The sequence below is a fragment of the Dreissena polymorpha genome, chromosome 13 (genome assembly GCF_020536995.1).
Source record: "Dreissena polymorpha isolate Duluth1 chromosome 13, UMN_Dpol_1.0, whole genome shotgun sequence".
NCBI lineage: Eukaryota > Metazoa > Mollusca > Bivalvia > Myida > Dreissenidae > Dreissena > Dreissena polymorpha.
The window spans coordinates 45,985,237-46,002,872 of NC_068367.1; the positions used below are offsets into that span (position 1 = coordinate 45,985,237).

At 35.0% G+C, this 17,636-nt stretch overlaps 2 protein-coding genes across 5 annotated transcripts in view; both read right to left on the minus strand.

Moving 5' to 3' along the window:
• The window catches only part of LOC127854633 (tyrosine-protein phosphatase non-receptor type 4-like), a 129,863-nt gene that overhangs the window by 23,232 nt on the left and 88,995 nt on the right, over positions 1–17,636 (minus strand). The window contains exon 14 of the mRNA XM_052389696.1: positions 46–135. Within this exon, the coding sequence (XP_052245656.1) occupies positions 46–135 (90 nt within the window). The remainder of the gene's footprint in view (positions 1–45; positions 136–17,636) is intronic.
• Positions 3,321–12,235, minus strand: LOC127854995 (uncharacterized). Of its 4 annotated transcripts, none has more exons than XM_052390223.1 (2): positions 11,873–12,235; positions 3,321–5,597 (listed from the first exon to the last, which is right to left on the minus strand). In XM_052390223.1, the coding sequence occupies exon 2, from the start codon at positions 5,456–5,458 to the stop codon at positions 3,824–3,826; it is 1,635 nt and encodes a 544-aa protein (XP_052246183.1). In that variant the 5' UTR covers positions 5,459–5,597; positions 11,873–12,235; the 3' UTR covers positions 3,321–3,823. The 4 variants fall into 4 exon arrangements, with proteins under 4 accessions (XP_052246183.1, XP_052246182.1, XP_052246181.1 ...); XM_052390222.1 differs by having other exon boundaries at positions 11,849–12,235; XM_052390221.1 differs by having other exon boundaries at positions 3,321–5,594; positions 11,901–12,234.

Sequence of the window (17,636 nt, forward strand, 5' to 3'; positions counted from 1 at the left end):
AAATTATGTGTTCTTTTATCAGCTATATTTTGCTCCTTTTCTTACCTTGACATTGAAGCCAAATCTGCCCTGAGCGTCTGGTATCATCCGAATGGTAACCAGTCCGGGGCCATCATGGTAACCATTGGAATTGGGCTGCAATTAAGCAAAGCAATATAATTGATAATAGGCTGCAAATATACAGAGGGAATATCATTGGCATTTGCAAATATGCAATGTTATATCATCGGCATTGTGCTGCAAATATACAATGTTATATAATTGGCATTGTGCTGCAAATGAACAATGTTATATCATTGGCATTGTGCTGCAAATATACAGGGGAATATCATTGGCATTGTGTCGTGAATATACAGAGGGAATATAATTGGCAATGTGCTGCAAATATAAGAAGGAATATCATTGGCATTTGCAAATATACCACGTTATATCATTGGCATTGGGCAGCAAATACACAAATGAAATTTTCATAAAAAAACTGATTAAAAAGTTATTATGGAACATAACAAAAATAACTTTGGTATACAATTACAAAATTAAATGTATCACAACTAGCCTTCTATCATCATAATTTTTACTTATTGAAAATACAAGCAAACAAGGAGGTCACATTAAACTCAATTTATACATTTAATAAAAAATCTAATACACTTAAAAGATTATCATAATATGTTAGTAGAAAAATCGAAAAATGACAAATAATGAAAATATTTAAATGTCTGTAGAGCATTAGCTGCAGTCTGAAGAACAAAGAACTTCCTTCAACTCTCAACCATCTATCCCTCTCTTAACCACTTGCCAAGTCCCTAAGATGTCGCCATTTAGCAAAATTGCAGCAATTAACATGTTGTTGCTTCACTGATCAACAATTGAAAATCACTTAGAGAGGGTCAGAAAAGGTTGTCTTCTTTCACAAAGAAATCTTAACTGATAATTTTCTTTAAGATTCTATTCTGCACTTTGCTTGGAGACACAAATTATGGGCTGCCAGAAAAGAAAAAAACACATTGACAGTATTGGAACTTTGTTCATTGTATATTCCAACCAAATTGGACTTATATAATTGTTACATTTAAATCTTAAACGTTGAGCAAATTAAGCTGTTTTGTTGTATGTTCCTGAGGTATTTAATAGCTGATAAAAACCTGTTAAACAAACATTCCATTGACTACAAGATCGAGTTGTTCAAATGGCTGTGTAAATATCCCAGAATAAACATTAATGAAATCCTACAAATAAGCCCATGCTGTGAATGCATGTTTTCAAATGTATGTTTCGAACAATTGGTATGCATAAGCAGCACAATTCATAATGCAGCTGGAATTTTGAGGCAAAGTCTGGTTCAAAATAAAAAATTTAATAGTTGCAAACTGTCTCTTGTTGAAATGTACAGACAATACTACCATGATACAATTTCACTAAAATACTTGATGAACCTAAGAAATGATTACAATTTTCTATTTCAATGTGTCATTATGAAAGGTCTGTCAGTTATGCATGCATAACAAATCAGTGAGGCGCCACAGAATAAAAACAGTAATGGATTTAGAATATGAATAATGGAGTCAAATGCCTTATATGAATTAAGCAGACAGTCTTGATAATTTATTCACATTTACGCTAGGCAGTTATTCAAACCTTGAAACTAACATCAACCTGTCAAATACTTCCTCCTACTTAAATAATTAGTATAACATCATAAATGTATACATCAAAATCTAGCATTATATGCACAGTTTTATTTTCATTACACCTCAAGTCAGCAAAGGCATTTTTTTACTGAATATAAAAGGCATGATCATAAATAGGGGCATCTACTATACAAACTTGTTAACGCTTTCCCACTCAAAAGCTATGTGAAAATTGCTATGTGCAAACAGCATAAAACCAGAACAGCCTGTGCGTTTTATGCTGTTTATCAGTATCTAAGTGTAGAAATAAAGCCTTTAATACTTGAATCTTGTAAGAAAGGTCTTTTATTAAATTTTACTTTCTAAGTAACTACAAACATGTCAAATACATATCTAAGTGGTTAAGGGTTAAATAACAGAACTCATTATTTTATTTCTTCACATCTATGCTTCTGACTGTGAGTTATTTAATTTATAAAAAAAACATGATTACAAATATTTATTCTTTAAACATATATTGGAAATGTCATTCAACATTGTTTTGAAGGGGATGCATTAAAACCATAATTATTTAATTATTGAAATAAAATAATTGAACAGCTAAATAAAAAGTTCCTTGACTGTTGTTTTTTTAAATTAATTTGCAGATAATACGAGAACAAATATATACGCAAGATTCAACTACATGTGTATCTGATTCAGACACTGACGCATTACATTCTTCAGCCAACCAAGCTTGTCTCACTTCCTACATTTTAATTTATCATTTATGTTTTTCGCAGTTGGTGACAAACGCATTCCAGTTATGTGAAATTTATAATGCCACACTATTTAATCTCTGATGCACAGAATGTCAAAAGCAGACGGTTTTAGGTGGGGTTTTTGGTCCAGCAATCTTAAGTATTTTCAAGATGGTTTGCAAATGTAGACGTGTAGCTGTACTTCAAGTGTAGAATAGATATGAAAAACAAACACTGATAATGTTAAAAATACATGATGTATAACATACTTGTAAAGTATGATTTATATGGGCGTTTGAGACCATTGTTGAAATGTTTGCCAAGTATGTGCTTTCTTAATCCATGGTTATACAGAACAAACTGAATTAACCCATTTATGCCTAGCGTCCTGAAAAAAGGACATTGCAAACAGCGTAGATCCAGATGAGACACCGCATAATGCGTCGTCTCATCTGGGTCTGCGCTGTTTGCTTTAAGGAATTTCTGTAAGAAATATTCTAATATATAGAAAAAAGTATACTAGACATCCCTAATTTTATAAATACATTAATATAATTTAGAAGGATGGGAGAGTCCACTGGGCATAAATGGGTTAAAACATGTTTTCTTATCTTAACCATATGCAACTGCATGAAAATTGGATTCGCAAGCAAAATAAAACATCACACAATGAACACACTATGCATGTACCAGGCATAGAGACAATAAAAAAATCACTCATAAGAACATATTTATACAATCAATCAGATAATTTCCAAGCACTTTCCCCAGCAACTAACAAATCAAATGTATGCAGAACTACCTGTAACTGTGATATGTTCTGTTCCTGTCTAGAGCTGGGCTCCACAACCTGCCTCTCCTGCACACACACCAACCCAAACACAACGTCCCCACCCATACGCCCAGTCCGAAGCACTATCTTTCCCCCTGGGGCAACCCTGACCCACATCTTCTGATATACCTGACCCCATGCCTCCCTGAATGTTGCTTTGAGCCAACTTTGTCAAATTATTTGGCACTTGTGTTGGGCTACTAGCACCTTGGTTAGTGCCTAGTCTACCACTACCTCCCTCAATGTTGCTTTGAGCCACCACTGTGGTATCCAAGGCACCAGTGTTTTGGGATATATTATTATTTATATTAACATTGTCTGGTTTTATATGTTGCAAAGGCACCATTGGCACATAATTTGGCACATATGTTGAGCTCCTAGCACCTCTAGTGTCTGGTCTACCGTTACTGAGATCTACACGGTACGGAATGTCCTCCAACATCACATTAGCACCCTCGCTTTTAGCACCACTTTTGTTTTTATCACATGTTTGTCCTCTGGAGGCCTGCTTTGGTCTTACATCCCCAGATTCGGGCACAATTGTATTTGTATCACTTGCAGGTTTGCTTTGTGAAGTCACTTTGGTTTGATATGGTTTTACCACAGAAGAGCCATCTGGTCTAACAGGCCCTGATCTTGTGTATACAGATTTTGTTTCGCGACAATGCTGCATACTTTTCTTCATCAGACCTGTTGTCACTTCCATATTTGGAACTTTTCTGAACAAGTCTTTCTTGTGCCTCTACAAAGCCCCTGTCAAGATCTACATCAACATCCTCAGGTGAGATAGAAACTCTAGGATTCTGTTTGTACTTGTGCTTTACATGCTCCCGCTTTTGCTGCAAAGATTCTGCATTAAATTTGCGAATAGTTTCCATATTCCTTCTGAGATTGGACGCTGACTTTGACAGATTTGAACCATTTGTAGATCCAAGTGAGTTCAAATGTACAGTAGTACCACTATTTTTATATCGTTCTGTAGTTGATGCAGATTTTGATCTAGATTGTTCTTGACTACGCAAAATGTTTCTACTTCTGTCACCATCAACATAACTATCAGTTCCAGAAACTGCCGTTTCACTGTAGGGATTCCTGGTATCATGTTCATGTGAATCCTGATCAGAAGTTCCCAAGCTCAAGCCTGTTGGTTTTAAAATATTAATGACTGAAGCATGTGAGTCCAGAGAAAGGGTTGGTCTGAGAGGGGGTTTGGATGGGCTTACTACCCCTTGTTCACATTCAACTTCTGCATATACAGCCTCATCTGCAAACCTCACATGTGTATCACTCACTGTTCTTTCTCTTAATATGGTCTCAAACTTCTGTATCATGGATTCAGAATTTTTACGCACAAGCTTGTGATTTCGTAGTTTTTCAAGTTCTTTTTTAAGCAGCTCAGACTGAAACTTTGTATCAAAATGCCTGTAAACCAGGCTTGAGGTTCTTCCAGGGACCTCAGGTGAAGAAATTTTCCTTCTATATCTTCTACCTGGTTCATGTTCTAGGTCCTTAACTGTTGAAAGTTTGTCGTCCAAACGTTTATCACTATCAGTCCCAGCAAGTTTCTTGGTATCTAACTCTGCTTGTTTCTTAGAATCCACTCTTGCAAGTTGTTTTGAAGCCTTTATTGAAGCAGTTTGAAACCCTGCTTCCTCCTCCATCTGAGAATCATCTTCAATATGAAAATAGTGGTCTTTGAAATGTTCCAACTGATTCATCAAACTTTTCCTGTACTCAGCTGGCAAGTGTGGTTTAGGTGGAGGAACCTGTTCATCGTGTGGATACTTAAGCATGTCATCAAAGCTGGCTGACTTTGGGAAACGGATTGGTGCCTTTCCCCCGTCAAGACTCTGACGGAACCCAAATTCTGCATCTTGTAATGCTTCAAACTGCACCAACTCCTGGGCCGTCGCAACTTTGCTTTCTCTTTTGACAAACACTTTCATACAGGTCCTCTTCTCCCTTCCAACAAGTCTACCCTGCAGCTTTTTCAGAATGCCAGGACGCTCCTTACCAACAGAGGCATCAGAAAATGACCTTGGCCTTATTTCGTTAAAGGTCATTTTATTGTGAGATGAAATGTCACTCATTTCATTACTAAGAGGTAACGAAAACTCACTTTCCCCTCCATTATCAGCATCGTCCAGCTCAATAGCTGCTTCAAATACGGCATCAGCAAGAGAGTTGCCATTGGCTACACTGTTGCTATGAGACAGGTTGTTGTCATGGTGATAAGTGTTGATCACTTTTTCCATACAAGTCAATAAACACTACCCCACCTCATGGTTGAAAGTAACCTCCATATTTTGAACAGAACTTCAAAGTATTTGCCAATTCATTATGCACATTTCAGCAAATAAGTGTTCCCGTTATTTCAGTCTTGATTTTTTCCTTCTAAATAAAAAAGCATTAGATAAAACCTTTGGTGAATAAATATTTGTGCAAGCATTGGGGTTGTTTCATCAACAGTTTACATTTCAGTTTGACATTCACAATGAAACCAAATAGGTTTATTTGATAACATCACACCTGTTGGACATTTAAATTGAATGAATTGAAGTGCAAAATCTTCAAAGGAAACTTCACCCAATATTTTGACAATCCTTTCAAAAAAATCTTTAGTTTATGTACCCAATGCATTTCTAAACACTTTGGACACTTTAAATATAGTTTCTGCTCATTTCAGAATTAGCTTAGACTAAAATATCATAACATTTCTCTCTTTTATATCTAAGATATTTCATGTCCATGAAATTTTTGTAAAGATCTTTTTCAGAATACAGTGTCATGTTTTGTGTTCAATGATAGTGCAGAACTATTTTGATGGATTTTATTTGAGCACTAAATCACTTATTATGTTTCACTGCTTTTTGAAATTTTCAAGATCATGTTCTTTATAATGGTGCAAAAATAGCTTTTTAATGTCAATCCTACATGTCTGCCATATCACATTGTGTGGCTTTAAATTTATGTAACTCTAAGGAAGTGTAGTATTTTACTGCTGGCATACTTTATTGTACACCCTGATTTTATGTAAATATACTACACCCAAGTTTCCAATTATAAGGAATAAAATTTTAAATGTTTATAGGAGTATAACCAATAATTAAACGAAGCATACAACCACAGAACAAAAACGTGAAAGGCCATAGTTTGAAGGGCATCACTTAACACAAAAGTTAACACAACAAATTTAATGAAATTTTGGGGGCATTCAAGGATTTAACATTACCACATAATAACATTTTGAGCTAATTTATTATGTTGTAATAAGGAACACACAAAAACTAACAGATTTTTCATGATTTTTGATATTTTCAATGCTATCAAACATTTGCCCACAAAATCTATCACATCTTTGGAATTAATGATAAAGCTGTCATCATCCAACAGTGGGAAATGTTCAAGGTATTTATCACAACAACAGTTAAGTGTTGTTAACTGAAACAGATGTATCAAGTAGTGTCATGGGATACAGGCATCTGTGTAACAATAAAATTGTTAACAAAGGATGTCAGTTTTAATTTAGTTGTAAAAAAAGTGTGTGGTTATATTATTCAATGTGAAATATTAAGCTATTACATTTTATAAGCCATACCCTGCACATTCAAACAAAGTGTCCCACCCTTCTAAATTGGATCAATTTATTTCCAAAATTAGGGATGTCTTGTATATTTATTTCTATATTTAGAATATTTCTTACAGAAATTCCTTTAAGCAAACAGCACAGACCCAGATGAGACGCCGCATCATGTGGCGTCTCATCTGGGTCTACGCTGTTTGCCAAGGCCTTTTTTCTAGCACTAGGCATAAATGGGTGAATAGTATATCAAACACTGTTAGGTTTATAACTTCAACAATTAATTGAGCACAGGAATGTGTATTATATTCAGAATAACTTCCACATCTACCATTCCTCACAAAACATTTACTTCAAAGTAAGTTCAACAAGAGATGTGTTTGTCAGAAACAATTGATGACCCCTTCTGCACCTCTTTGAAGCCATATATTTGACCTTTTATCTTGAAGGGTGACCTTGACCTTTCACCACTCAAAATGTGCAGTTTCATGAGATACACATGCATGCCAAATATCAAGTTGAAATATCAAGTCAATATATCAAAAGCTATGACCAATGTTAAAGTTTTCAGACGGACACAGTTCAACTGCTATATGCCACCTTACAGAGGGCATATAAATTTACTGAAGTTACTGGCATATAGGAAGGATACTAATCTGGGGAGGGCCATACTGAGTAGGAGTATTTCATATTAAGTATTAGCGCAATAACACACGAGCCCCACTCTGTGAAAAGGATGCTTAATGCTTGTGCGTAAAGTGTCTTCCCAGATTAGCCTGTGCAGTCCGCGCAGGCTAATACGGGACGACCCTTTCCTCCTTTACTGAATTTTTTGTGAAGTAGAGTTTTCCTTTAAATGAAACATGCAATTAAAACAGAAAATGTCATCCTTTATTAGTCTGTGCAGACTTCACAGGCTAAATCTTGGACAACACTTTACACGGAGTACGGCTCATATTATATGAATTACTTTATTAACATTTTTTTCTTTAAATACAATTAGTATGTTAGCCAGTCACAAAAGCATGCAAAACTAAATAAGCAAAAAATGCTGATAAGCTTCCAAAAAAGCTTGACTTGTTTCCCTTGTAACTTGTTGACAAAGAAACGCAGGCATTCCTTTCATTTACAAACCAGCTGCTGTCTGTTGACAAAAGGGAAATGTCACCATAATAAAGAATGTAAACATGACCACTGCTAATATTTTTACAGCAAAGAATTTGGAGAATTCGTGATGGAGTAGTTTCTATTTTTTCTTACAGTAAACAATTCAACTAAAATTTACCACATATTCAAACAAGTTAATTTCTGCATGTTATTCTTCAAGCTATATGAATTATTTCTCAAGTCCCTTTAACTGCCGCATGTAATCAAACTTAAGTGGGCTTTAATTGGGCTGAACTTTAATTAAACAATGGACCAATATCAATATTTTCTTCCTGACAATATAAGGCCCTTAGGATGTCTTAACTTATGACTAGGCATGTCCTATATAGTATTATTCACCATGTTTCAAGCAGGGATTATCCTTTTAATCAACACAAAGGCCAATTGACAGCAAGTATAACAGCTGGCTAATTTCCACTTACAATTATCATGACAAACAATCATACTCTTAATGAGAAAATAAAATACCCCTTCCTTTCCAGCCCCTACAGTCTAAAGATTGTTAATTTGAATTAATGAAAAGGACATCATGGGCTGGTATAAAATAAACTCTTAAAACATATCTATGAAATATATACCTCATTGTAAACTAATGCCACAGAGTGGATTAGAACATCATTGACAGAAAATGAATTGAAACAGAGCAATATGTGAAAGCCCACACATTCTGTGATTTTATGAAATTTACTTATTGAACCAGGGCTTTCCACAGGCCATTTAACAATCCCTCGCCAGGGCGCTTGAATTTCGAAATCAGAGTTCCTGGGGCGCTTGAAATTTTCCGACCAGTGTATTTTTCAGTTAAAGAAAGTGGCGATTGTCAAACAAAATCAAGGTTTCTCTATCAGTGTATCAATATTCCCTGTTTTAAAAGAAGCACTCGGTACCTACTTTCAAAAGTAATCGCCATAAACACCACATGGTGTAATGGATAATCAATCCACTGATAAGAGAATAGTATGACGCGCGGATCGATTATTCTAGCCACATTACACAGTCATTTAAATGCTGACAAGGATGTATCAGGTAATTTTCCAGTCATCAAACTGTGATGTTTATCGTCCAATCAGTTACGCAAATGCGTATGAGGGCGGGGTTAACTATCGACCATTATTTTTGATTGACGTCGGGCACAAAGTAAGAGTTTATCGCAGCTTGATGAGCAAGAAGATGTACAATTTATGTAATATAAAACCGGTAACTAATACAGTAAAGTACATTAAAGACGGTTTCAGGCATCATCATCACACCTTTTTACTGTAAACAGGTGTTACATATGACCCATAATTAATACGAAAAATTAATTGCAAGTGTTGAACAATCTAATTACTTATAGCGAGTAAGTTGTGCAAATAACTACCGGTTACAAGTATGTGATAAGTATTTCTGACATTTATTCGACACATAACGGCTTTAACAAATTTTCTTTGAATTAATTACGCACAGTTGTAAATGTTTCCACCGATAATCGATACTTAGAAGACTGATGATGGCAACCGGCCGAAATCCTCGTGGACAACGTGATTTTCATGCATAATTCCGTCAAAACATTTATTCGACTCATAAATTGTTTAAACAAATTATCGTTGAATTCCTAACGCAACTGTTAATATTTGTTGAAATCTCAAATGGGAATAATTAAATTTGTAATCTGAAACCCATTTCCGTAAGTCGATGTTTACGCGTTTTTAATCCGAAACACACTTCCGAATGTAAATGTTACCGCAACGTTAAAATAGTATTGCTTCAATTTCTCAATGAAAAAGAGCGCGAAAATTATGCAGCATGTACAACGTCACGTCATTTGCAGACAAAGCGTGCGCGTGTTGAGCGTTTTAACAAGCACACAACACGTCAGGGGATTGACGCATGTTCAGAGACCATATTTCATCAAATCTATAAATGGTCACTTAAAATTTATTTCATACTATACAAAAATGGCAAGGTTTGTGTTAAAGAAATAATTGATAGCTTTTATCGTAAATATTTACCAGAAAGAGATTTATAAAAACGGAATAAACTGGATTATCAGGTTATAAAAAGAAACTTGAAAAGTAGTAAGTATACAGTAATAGTCAGGTTGAAACGAATGTATTGGGGAATCGTTCGAATCGGGATTTTACTATCTGTGCTGAAAGTTTTAAAACAATTAATCAATATAAAAAATTATATATATTTTTAAATTACTGGGGGATTTTCTTGAAGAGTCATAGCGCCTCAAATGACGTCTTTTGGCGCTGTTTTTCTTAGAGTTATAACGCACCACAGAACGTGTATCGACACGTTAAATAAACGTCGGGAGGGGACACCCCTCCCAAAATACCCCTATAAGCACTGGGGCGACTGACAAAAATCCTGTGGAAAGCACTGATTGAACCCAATGTAAATTTTGACGCTTATTATTAATGTGAATGTACTTGACTTTTAAATGACTCCTTTTTTAAATCAGTAAACTTTCATTTCTAAACATAAATAAATTACATAAAAAATGACATTATGATTTAAAAAAAACAACAATTGTTTCTTAACTGCACTTAATGTGTCATCATAAAAAGCACATTATAATATATTGTGTATCCTTTTTCGATTTTAAAATCCCAAACATTTAGATATTTGCATTCCTGTGCCTACATCAGCTAAAGCCCCTCCGATATTTTAAATATTTCACTTTTTGTTATTAAGTCATGACCAATGGCAGCTGCCTAAAATAAAAATATTTTGTCACTTCAGTGCAAAAAGCTGTAACACCACCATGTTGTATCCTAAGTTAACCCACTATTGACACTCTCAATAGACTGTGGCAATTAAATTTAACTGCACTAGTCTGACATCATTTTATAAAAGCTTGAATATTAAATAAGGTGGAACAGGCTTCTCTAAACGCATGATCTGACATAAGGTGATCTTCCCTTTTTTGGAATTCCCTGTATGCAACTTGATGAAAGCAATTTCAAAATTGTTTTCATTTTGTTACAGGTAATTATGTAAGAAGTTTTTCATTAACATTGATACAGTTCATCAAACTTTCTCGAAAAAATATCATTTACCTTCACATGACACAAGCAAACAGTTTCTGTCAGGTTTCTGACAAAAATTAAAATAAAGCAGGTTTTCTCCATTAATTTCCTATGTTCTGAACAAAAATAGTTTAAAAGCAAGATCATCCAATATTGTATTGACTTCATTTACTTACATATTTGTTTTTTTAATATTACCTTAATAATTAAACATCATTCTAACATTCTCCAACCTCCAGCAAACCAAATTGGATTTGTTTTTATAAATGTATGCCAAATATAAAACCAATAAAAGATCATCGAAGGGTTTCTTAGGAAAATATCAACATAACATCTTAGCGAATAGCTGAAGAAAGAGTGCAGTGTAACCATCAATAGGAGTCATTCATGTGCAGCAAACAAATGCTGGAGTCATTCAATGGAAAAACATGAGATAAACAATGAAAACAACTGCCAGTCCACATGCAGATCAATATTTCTGTGAACGTGTTTGCAGAACACATCAGCCAGGAGGTTTACATAAAGAACAATTTAGAATGAATCTAACAAAAGTCTCCCTGTTTTCCTATGTGATTGATGTTGTATCATTTTTCATACAAGAAGATACTTTTACAACAATATTTACTGACTTTACTAAATATGAGTTTAAAAGGTGTCTTTTTAGATATTTTATTTAGTGTGTCTTGTGTTATTGATTTTGATACAATTTTTGTAGTGTCAAGACACAAAAGCTTAATGAGAGAAGAAAAAAACCCTATTTGGTTTCACAATATTTTTAAAATGCCTTTATCAGTTCAACATAATTATGTTAATGTACATAGCACTTCCTCATTCAAACTTTAACCATTTATAATGAATAAACTATTATATTCTTCACTAACACATATTAAACACAATAAACACACAATCATTATATATTTAAGTTAGCATCACTTTTCATTATCATGGAACTATCTTCATCAATTCCTCTTGTATCTCCACATGGAATTAAGCTTTAACACAATTTTAAACCTTCCAAAACACTTCACTGCACTTTTATTTGCACAATTTTCAAGTGACTCTGATGAAGCCCGCAAGCTAGCTGTGAAATATAAAGTTATCCAAGGCAGATAAAATATCTTCCAGATGCAGTGTTTATATGATGTTTGTGTGACAGGCACATAGTAAAAATTTCTATCCCCACAGACAGTGGATATACTCCAATTCACTTCAAATTATAGTTGGGGTCATGCAGGGTTACTATCGACCAATCAGAGATGAAGTTACATCAAGTTATGTCATTGTTAGCCAATCAAGTAGACTTTAACATTATGTTATCAGTGAAAGGAATGCAAACAGCTCCTTCGGTTAAAACTTGCATAGAATGCTTTTCAACTGCACATTTTAAAGGTTTAAATCAAGTTAAATCAAGCTGCTGGATTAAATTGGTCTCGGCAGGAATATCATTGAAACTGCCACAAAAGATGAGTAATTTGAATTTGAAATCACAAGGTTTCAAGTGCATAATATTCAGAGTGTACTGAATCCCAAGAAAATAAAAATAATGTGTCTGATCAATGTGTCATGACAATGAATGGACTAGAATTACGCTTTAACAGCAATTGTGTATGCCTGTGAAATTATGCAATTTTATAATGTAATAATTTTTTTTTAAAGCTCAATTCGTCAAGAATGTACAGTATAAACCCAAAGATAAAGATCAAAAAAGATAAAATCACTTACTTTCTGTGGTTTTGTGTGGAATAAATAAGAACTATTTTGGGGACACAAGTCTTAATGTGTTTTACAAACATATATATCTGCTGTAAAGAGTTATTGTATGTAAATGGTTTCTTGAAACAAGAATTAAAGGAAATACACACTCACAAGACAATTTACATAATTGGAAACACAAATGTATCTGTCCCTCACTAATTGCTACACTAAGAAGATAAGCCAGCTAAAGCCGTATATTCTAGAACTATAATACAATCACATTGGCAGTTTCACCCTCAGGCTTGTGGCATTCCATAGGCACCTGTAAAGCAATCTAATAAATGTTTTGTCTTCTTATTTCTGTGCCTAAATCCAAAAACAAAATTAGCCAACTATTTTTACCATTATTATAGTGCCATTTCTTTTTCAAACAGTGCATGTATTTTTTTAAGAAAGTTGAATACAGTAGACTCTCAGTAAACCGGACGGCCTGGGAACCAGCATGATCGTCCAGTTTTCAGAGAGTTCCGGTTTACCAAGAGTATGCATATTGCCGAAATATACATTGGATACATTGTGTACATAATCACATATGAATAAAACAAACCATATTCATTTACATGTACCATGTGATAACTGTACTCATGTAATGATTATGTTTATAGCATTCTTCAAGAAAATGTGTTTTTATTCAATTAAAAGCAAACAACATCCAATACCGACTTGTTTTGATTTATCCCAAAGTGAGCATGGTGCTTTATACATGAACGTACGTGACATTTGTCATATAGGCGAGTGACGACACAAATACGATTGTTGTGGACACAAGATTTATTATTCAATACATACATGTACAACATTTCACAAAACATACACACACGCAAAAAACAGCGTCATAATTATTTTCAAGACATTCATAATCTCAAAACCTACACATCATTGAAGTTCACGATTTCACGAAAAAGTCTGAGATCACTCTCTGCTTCAGTGCACATTTCTGCTTTACGATCTTATTTTCTGAAATGTTAAGGAGGGTGTCTGCAGCTGCCAGGAAGTCGCCATCCGTCTCATTTAAGCGTTAAAAACATGGCTATAAGATCTTTTAAAATACCCGAGCAGATCAAACGGCATGCATTAATATTTTAATTAAATTGTTTATCATAAGCTTAATAAAACAATCAACTCAATCACTTTTTGGTGTTACCGCACGTCTATTATAGACAGTCACAGTTTGTTTTACATTACTTAATCGGACTTCCATAGCGCGGTAACAACTTGACACCTTTATGGTATGTGTAATCTGATTATCGATAATTTCGCGAGCAAAATGTGTGACAACGCACGCGCTGTGCTGACTAGGTATTGTTATTTTCACGCCTCGGGCATCTTGATAATTTAGACCGTCAGGTATACTCAATGTATTTTACGTTGAAAATGACCAAATTCACGGAGATATCCGTTCGGTTTCCGGTTTTGAGAGTTCATTTATTCAACATTTTTTCAAAAAAAATAGAAGGAGAAAATACCCAACTGGCCCGACCGTTCGGAATCAGGAGAGTTCCGGTATTCAGAGAGTCCAGTATTGGCAGAGTCTACTGTACCAAAATTCAAAAAGTTTAAACTTTATATGTATGAACTGTCGAAACAAGCTGTACCTGATGACCTTATCCATGAAATAACCTTTGACCACAAAAACTTATGAAGTCTGTTAGTCTGTTAACAAGCTTCATCAGATGTCGTTGTTTGAAACAAAAAATGGCAAAATAGTGTATTGCTTCTACTTTCAATGCCAAAAAAGTAGGCTTAGTTGGTCAGCAAATTTGTTCGGTCTTATAACTTTGTTATGATTCCCTAATTGACAAGAATATGCAAGAACATGCAGAAATCGTTCAAATCTCTTTATTTTATATTCTTTCTTTAGTGAATTTTTGTTAATTATAAGTTTATTTAGTGAATATGAACAAATGTAGATAATATGATTGCAATTTTTAGATATGTTTGTGGATTTAGCATAAGTGGAATAACAGCAAGTTTAAGGGTCTACACCAAAATTTAGGGTCAATTAGTTTAGTTTAAACAAAAAACAGTTTATAACTAAACAAACTTCATAAAATGACCTTGTGCATAAACAAGCTTACAAGCAGTACCACAATGTCTTATATGATATATAAGATAACTAGTTTGTCCAGACAGTTATATGTGTAATATATGGTAATAAATAATAACCTAGGCTAATAAGGTATATATCCAATGTGTGAACTAGGATAAAAGGCTTTACCACAGGACTTGATGTGTGAAATAGAATATCTAGCTTTACCAGATAGCCTCATTTGTGAACTAAGACAACTACCTTTACTGGATAGCATCATGTGTGAACTAATACAACTAGCTTGACCAGCCACCATCATGTGTGAACTAGGACAACTAGCTTTACCAGATAGCATCATGTGTGAACTAGGACAACTAGGTTTACCATAAAGCATCATTTGTGAACTAGGACAACTAGCTTGACCAGACAGCATAGTGTGTGAACAGTGAGGACAACTAGCTTTACCAGATAGCATCATGTGTGAACTAAGACAACTAGCTTTACTGCATAAAAGCATCATGTGTGAACCAGGACAACTAGCTTCACAGGATAGCATCATTTGTGAACCACTGGACAACTAGCTTTACCAGATAGCATCATTTGTGAATTAGTTTTACCAGATAGCATCATTTGTGAACTAGGACTGGTTGCTTAACAGGATAGCATCATGTGTGAACTAGGGCAACTAGCTTTACCAGGTAGCATCATGTGTGAACTAGGACAACTAGCTTGACCAGATAGCATCATGTGTGAATTAGAACTAGCTTGACTAGAAAGCATCATACAAGAACTAAGAACAACTTGCTTTACCAAATAAGATCATGTGTGAACTAGAACAACTAGCTTTACCAAGTGGAATAGTGTGTGAACAAGAGTAACTAGCTTTACATGATAGCATGATGTGAGAACTGGGACAACTAGCTTTACCAGGTGGCATAGTGTGTGAACTAGAACAACTAGCTGTACAGGATAGCATCATGTGTGAACTAGGGCGACTAGCTTTACCAGATAGCATAGTGTGTGAACTAGGACAACTAGCATGACCAGATAGCATCATGTGTGAACTAGGACAGCTTGCGTTACCAAATAATATAATAAAAGGGCAAGTGATATCCCTGGGTTAAAAAACAAAACATTGCAATATATTTTACATGACTGACATTTATGTAAATGTATATTTCTGTCTTTGGGAATTGATCTCTTCCTTTTCAACATCAACTGGATATGTATGCAAATGTAACCAGTGAATGAGTTCCAAAACATTACCTCTGATTAGCAAAGGGTTATTTGGTTATTTATTGGACAGTGGATGTATCGGACGCTGTAAATGTGGTCAGCAAATGAATATTTCTAGATAATATATACAACATGACTGTCTTTATCGGTTATTTATTTCCCCTGTCCATTCAACCGACTTGAGAAAAAAAGGGGCAGATTTGAGTATCTGTGAAACACAATCTCAAATACATCATTGGAAAATAAGACATATTCTGAATAGTAAGATACAGCTTACAAATTATTGTGGTTATTTTTAATGTTTTAAAGTGAATAAATAGTAGTATTCTCTTTTTATGTTTGTTTAAACATTTCATTTCATAACAAACTGGTTAGTAAGTTAACATAATTAAGGCCAGTTTACTCCGTAATATGGGAATGGATTGGGCTGACTTTTGACATGCATCATCCTCTTATCCATATGAGCCATGCTCTGTGAAAAGGGGTTTAACTCTTTCAGTGCTGGAACCAAATTTTGAAGGCCTTTGCAAACAGTTTGGATCCAGATGAGACGCCACAGTATGTGGCGTCTCATCAGGATCCAAACTGCTTGCTATTCTGATAGTATTCTTTGAAAAAAATCAAAGAAAATGCTAAATATACAAATTCAGCAGACAACATTTAAGCAGACAACAAATTTCCCAGCATGCAAAGGGTTAATGCATGTGCCTAATGTGTCGTCCCAGAGAAGCTGGTGCAGTCTGCACATGCTAATCAGGAACGACACTTTCCGCTTTCATAATATTTTCTGTTTGCAGAAAGTATTTTCTAAGCAAAATCCAGTTTAGGCCGAACATGTTTTCCCTGATTAGCATGTGCTGACTGCACAGGCTAATCTGGAACGACACTTTACGCACATTTATTAAACCACCATTTTTACAGAGCACAGCTCATATATACTATAGTACAAAGTTTCAATGTAATCCGCTCAAGCAGTTCCGAGATATGGATCCGGATATTAAAGTGTTGCGGACACAAAGACATAGGGAAGGATGAAAATTGCCCAATATCGTTCCCCGGAGGATAACAAACAACAAAGATCAAATGAACCAAGACCAGTATCATATCTAAAACTAACCTGTGGAATTCCCAAATAATAAAAATCCTCCTCAAAGACTTCTTCCTCAAGAGTTGTTTCCCCTGATTCATTGAAATTGTCACCCCGAAAGTCATCTACCGAACTTCCATCGGTCCCCAGCTTCCTATGATAATGTTGGCATGCTGGGACCATGCCAGACTGAGTCGTCATAAAAAAGTCACTTTTCAGTACTTTAGTTAATTTCCTGCCACAAGTGCCACTAGACTGACCAGAGAACAGTTTCAAATACTCCTGAGTTGTATCACACAGTCCCAGCCTAATTTCATTATCCTCATCAAATGTTTTCTCCAACCAATCTATACAGCCCTTTTTTGAGGAGTACCAAAAACTTTCCCTCTCAATTCTACCTTTCCAGGACAATTTTGCAGTGCTAATACGACTACCAGACCACCCTGAATCAGAGTGGGAAAGTTCAGAAGACCGTAGACTTTCATGCAAAATATCCTCTATATCCTGGTAATGGTCACACTCTCCGCCAGGTCCACGTCCAGCTTCACCGGCACTTTCCCTG

Bases quoted from the DNA above. Each gene is read 5' to 3' on its own strand.
- LOC127854995 (XM_052390223.1), bottom strand. From the start codon at position 5,458: ATGGAAAAAGTGATCAACACTTATCACCATGACAACAACCTGTCTCAT.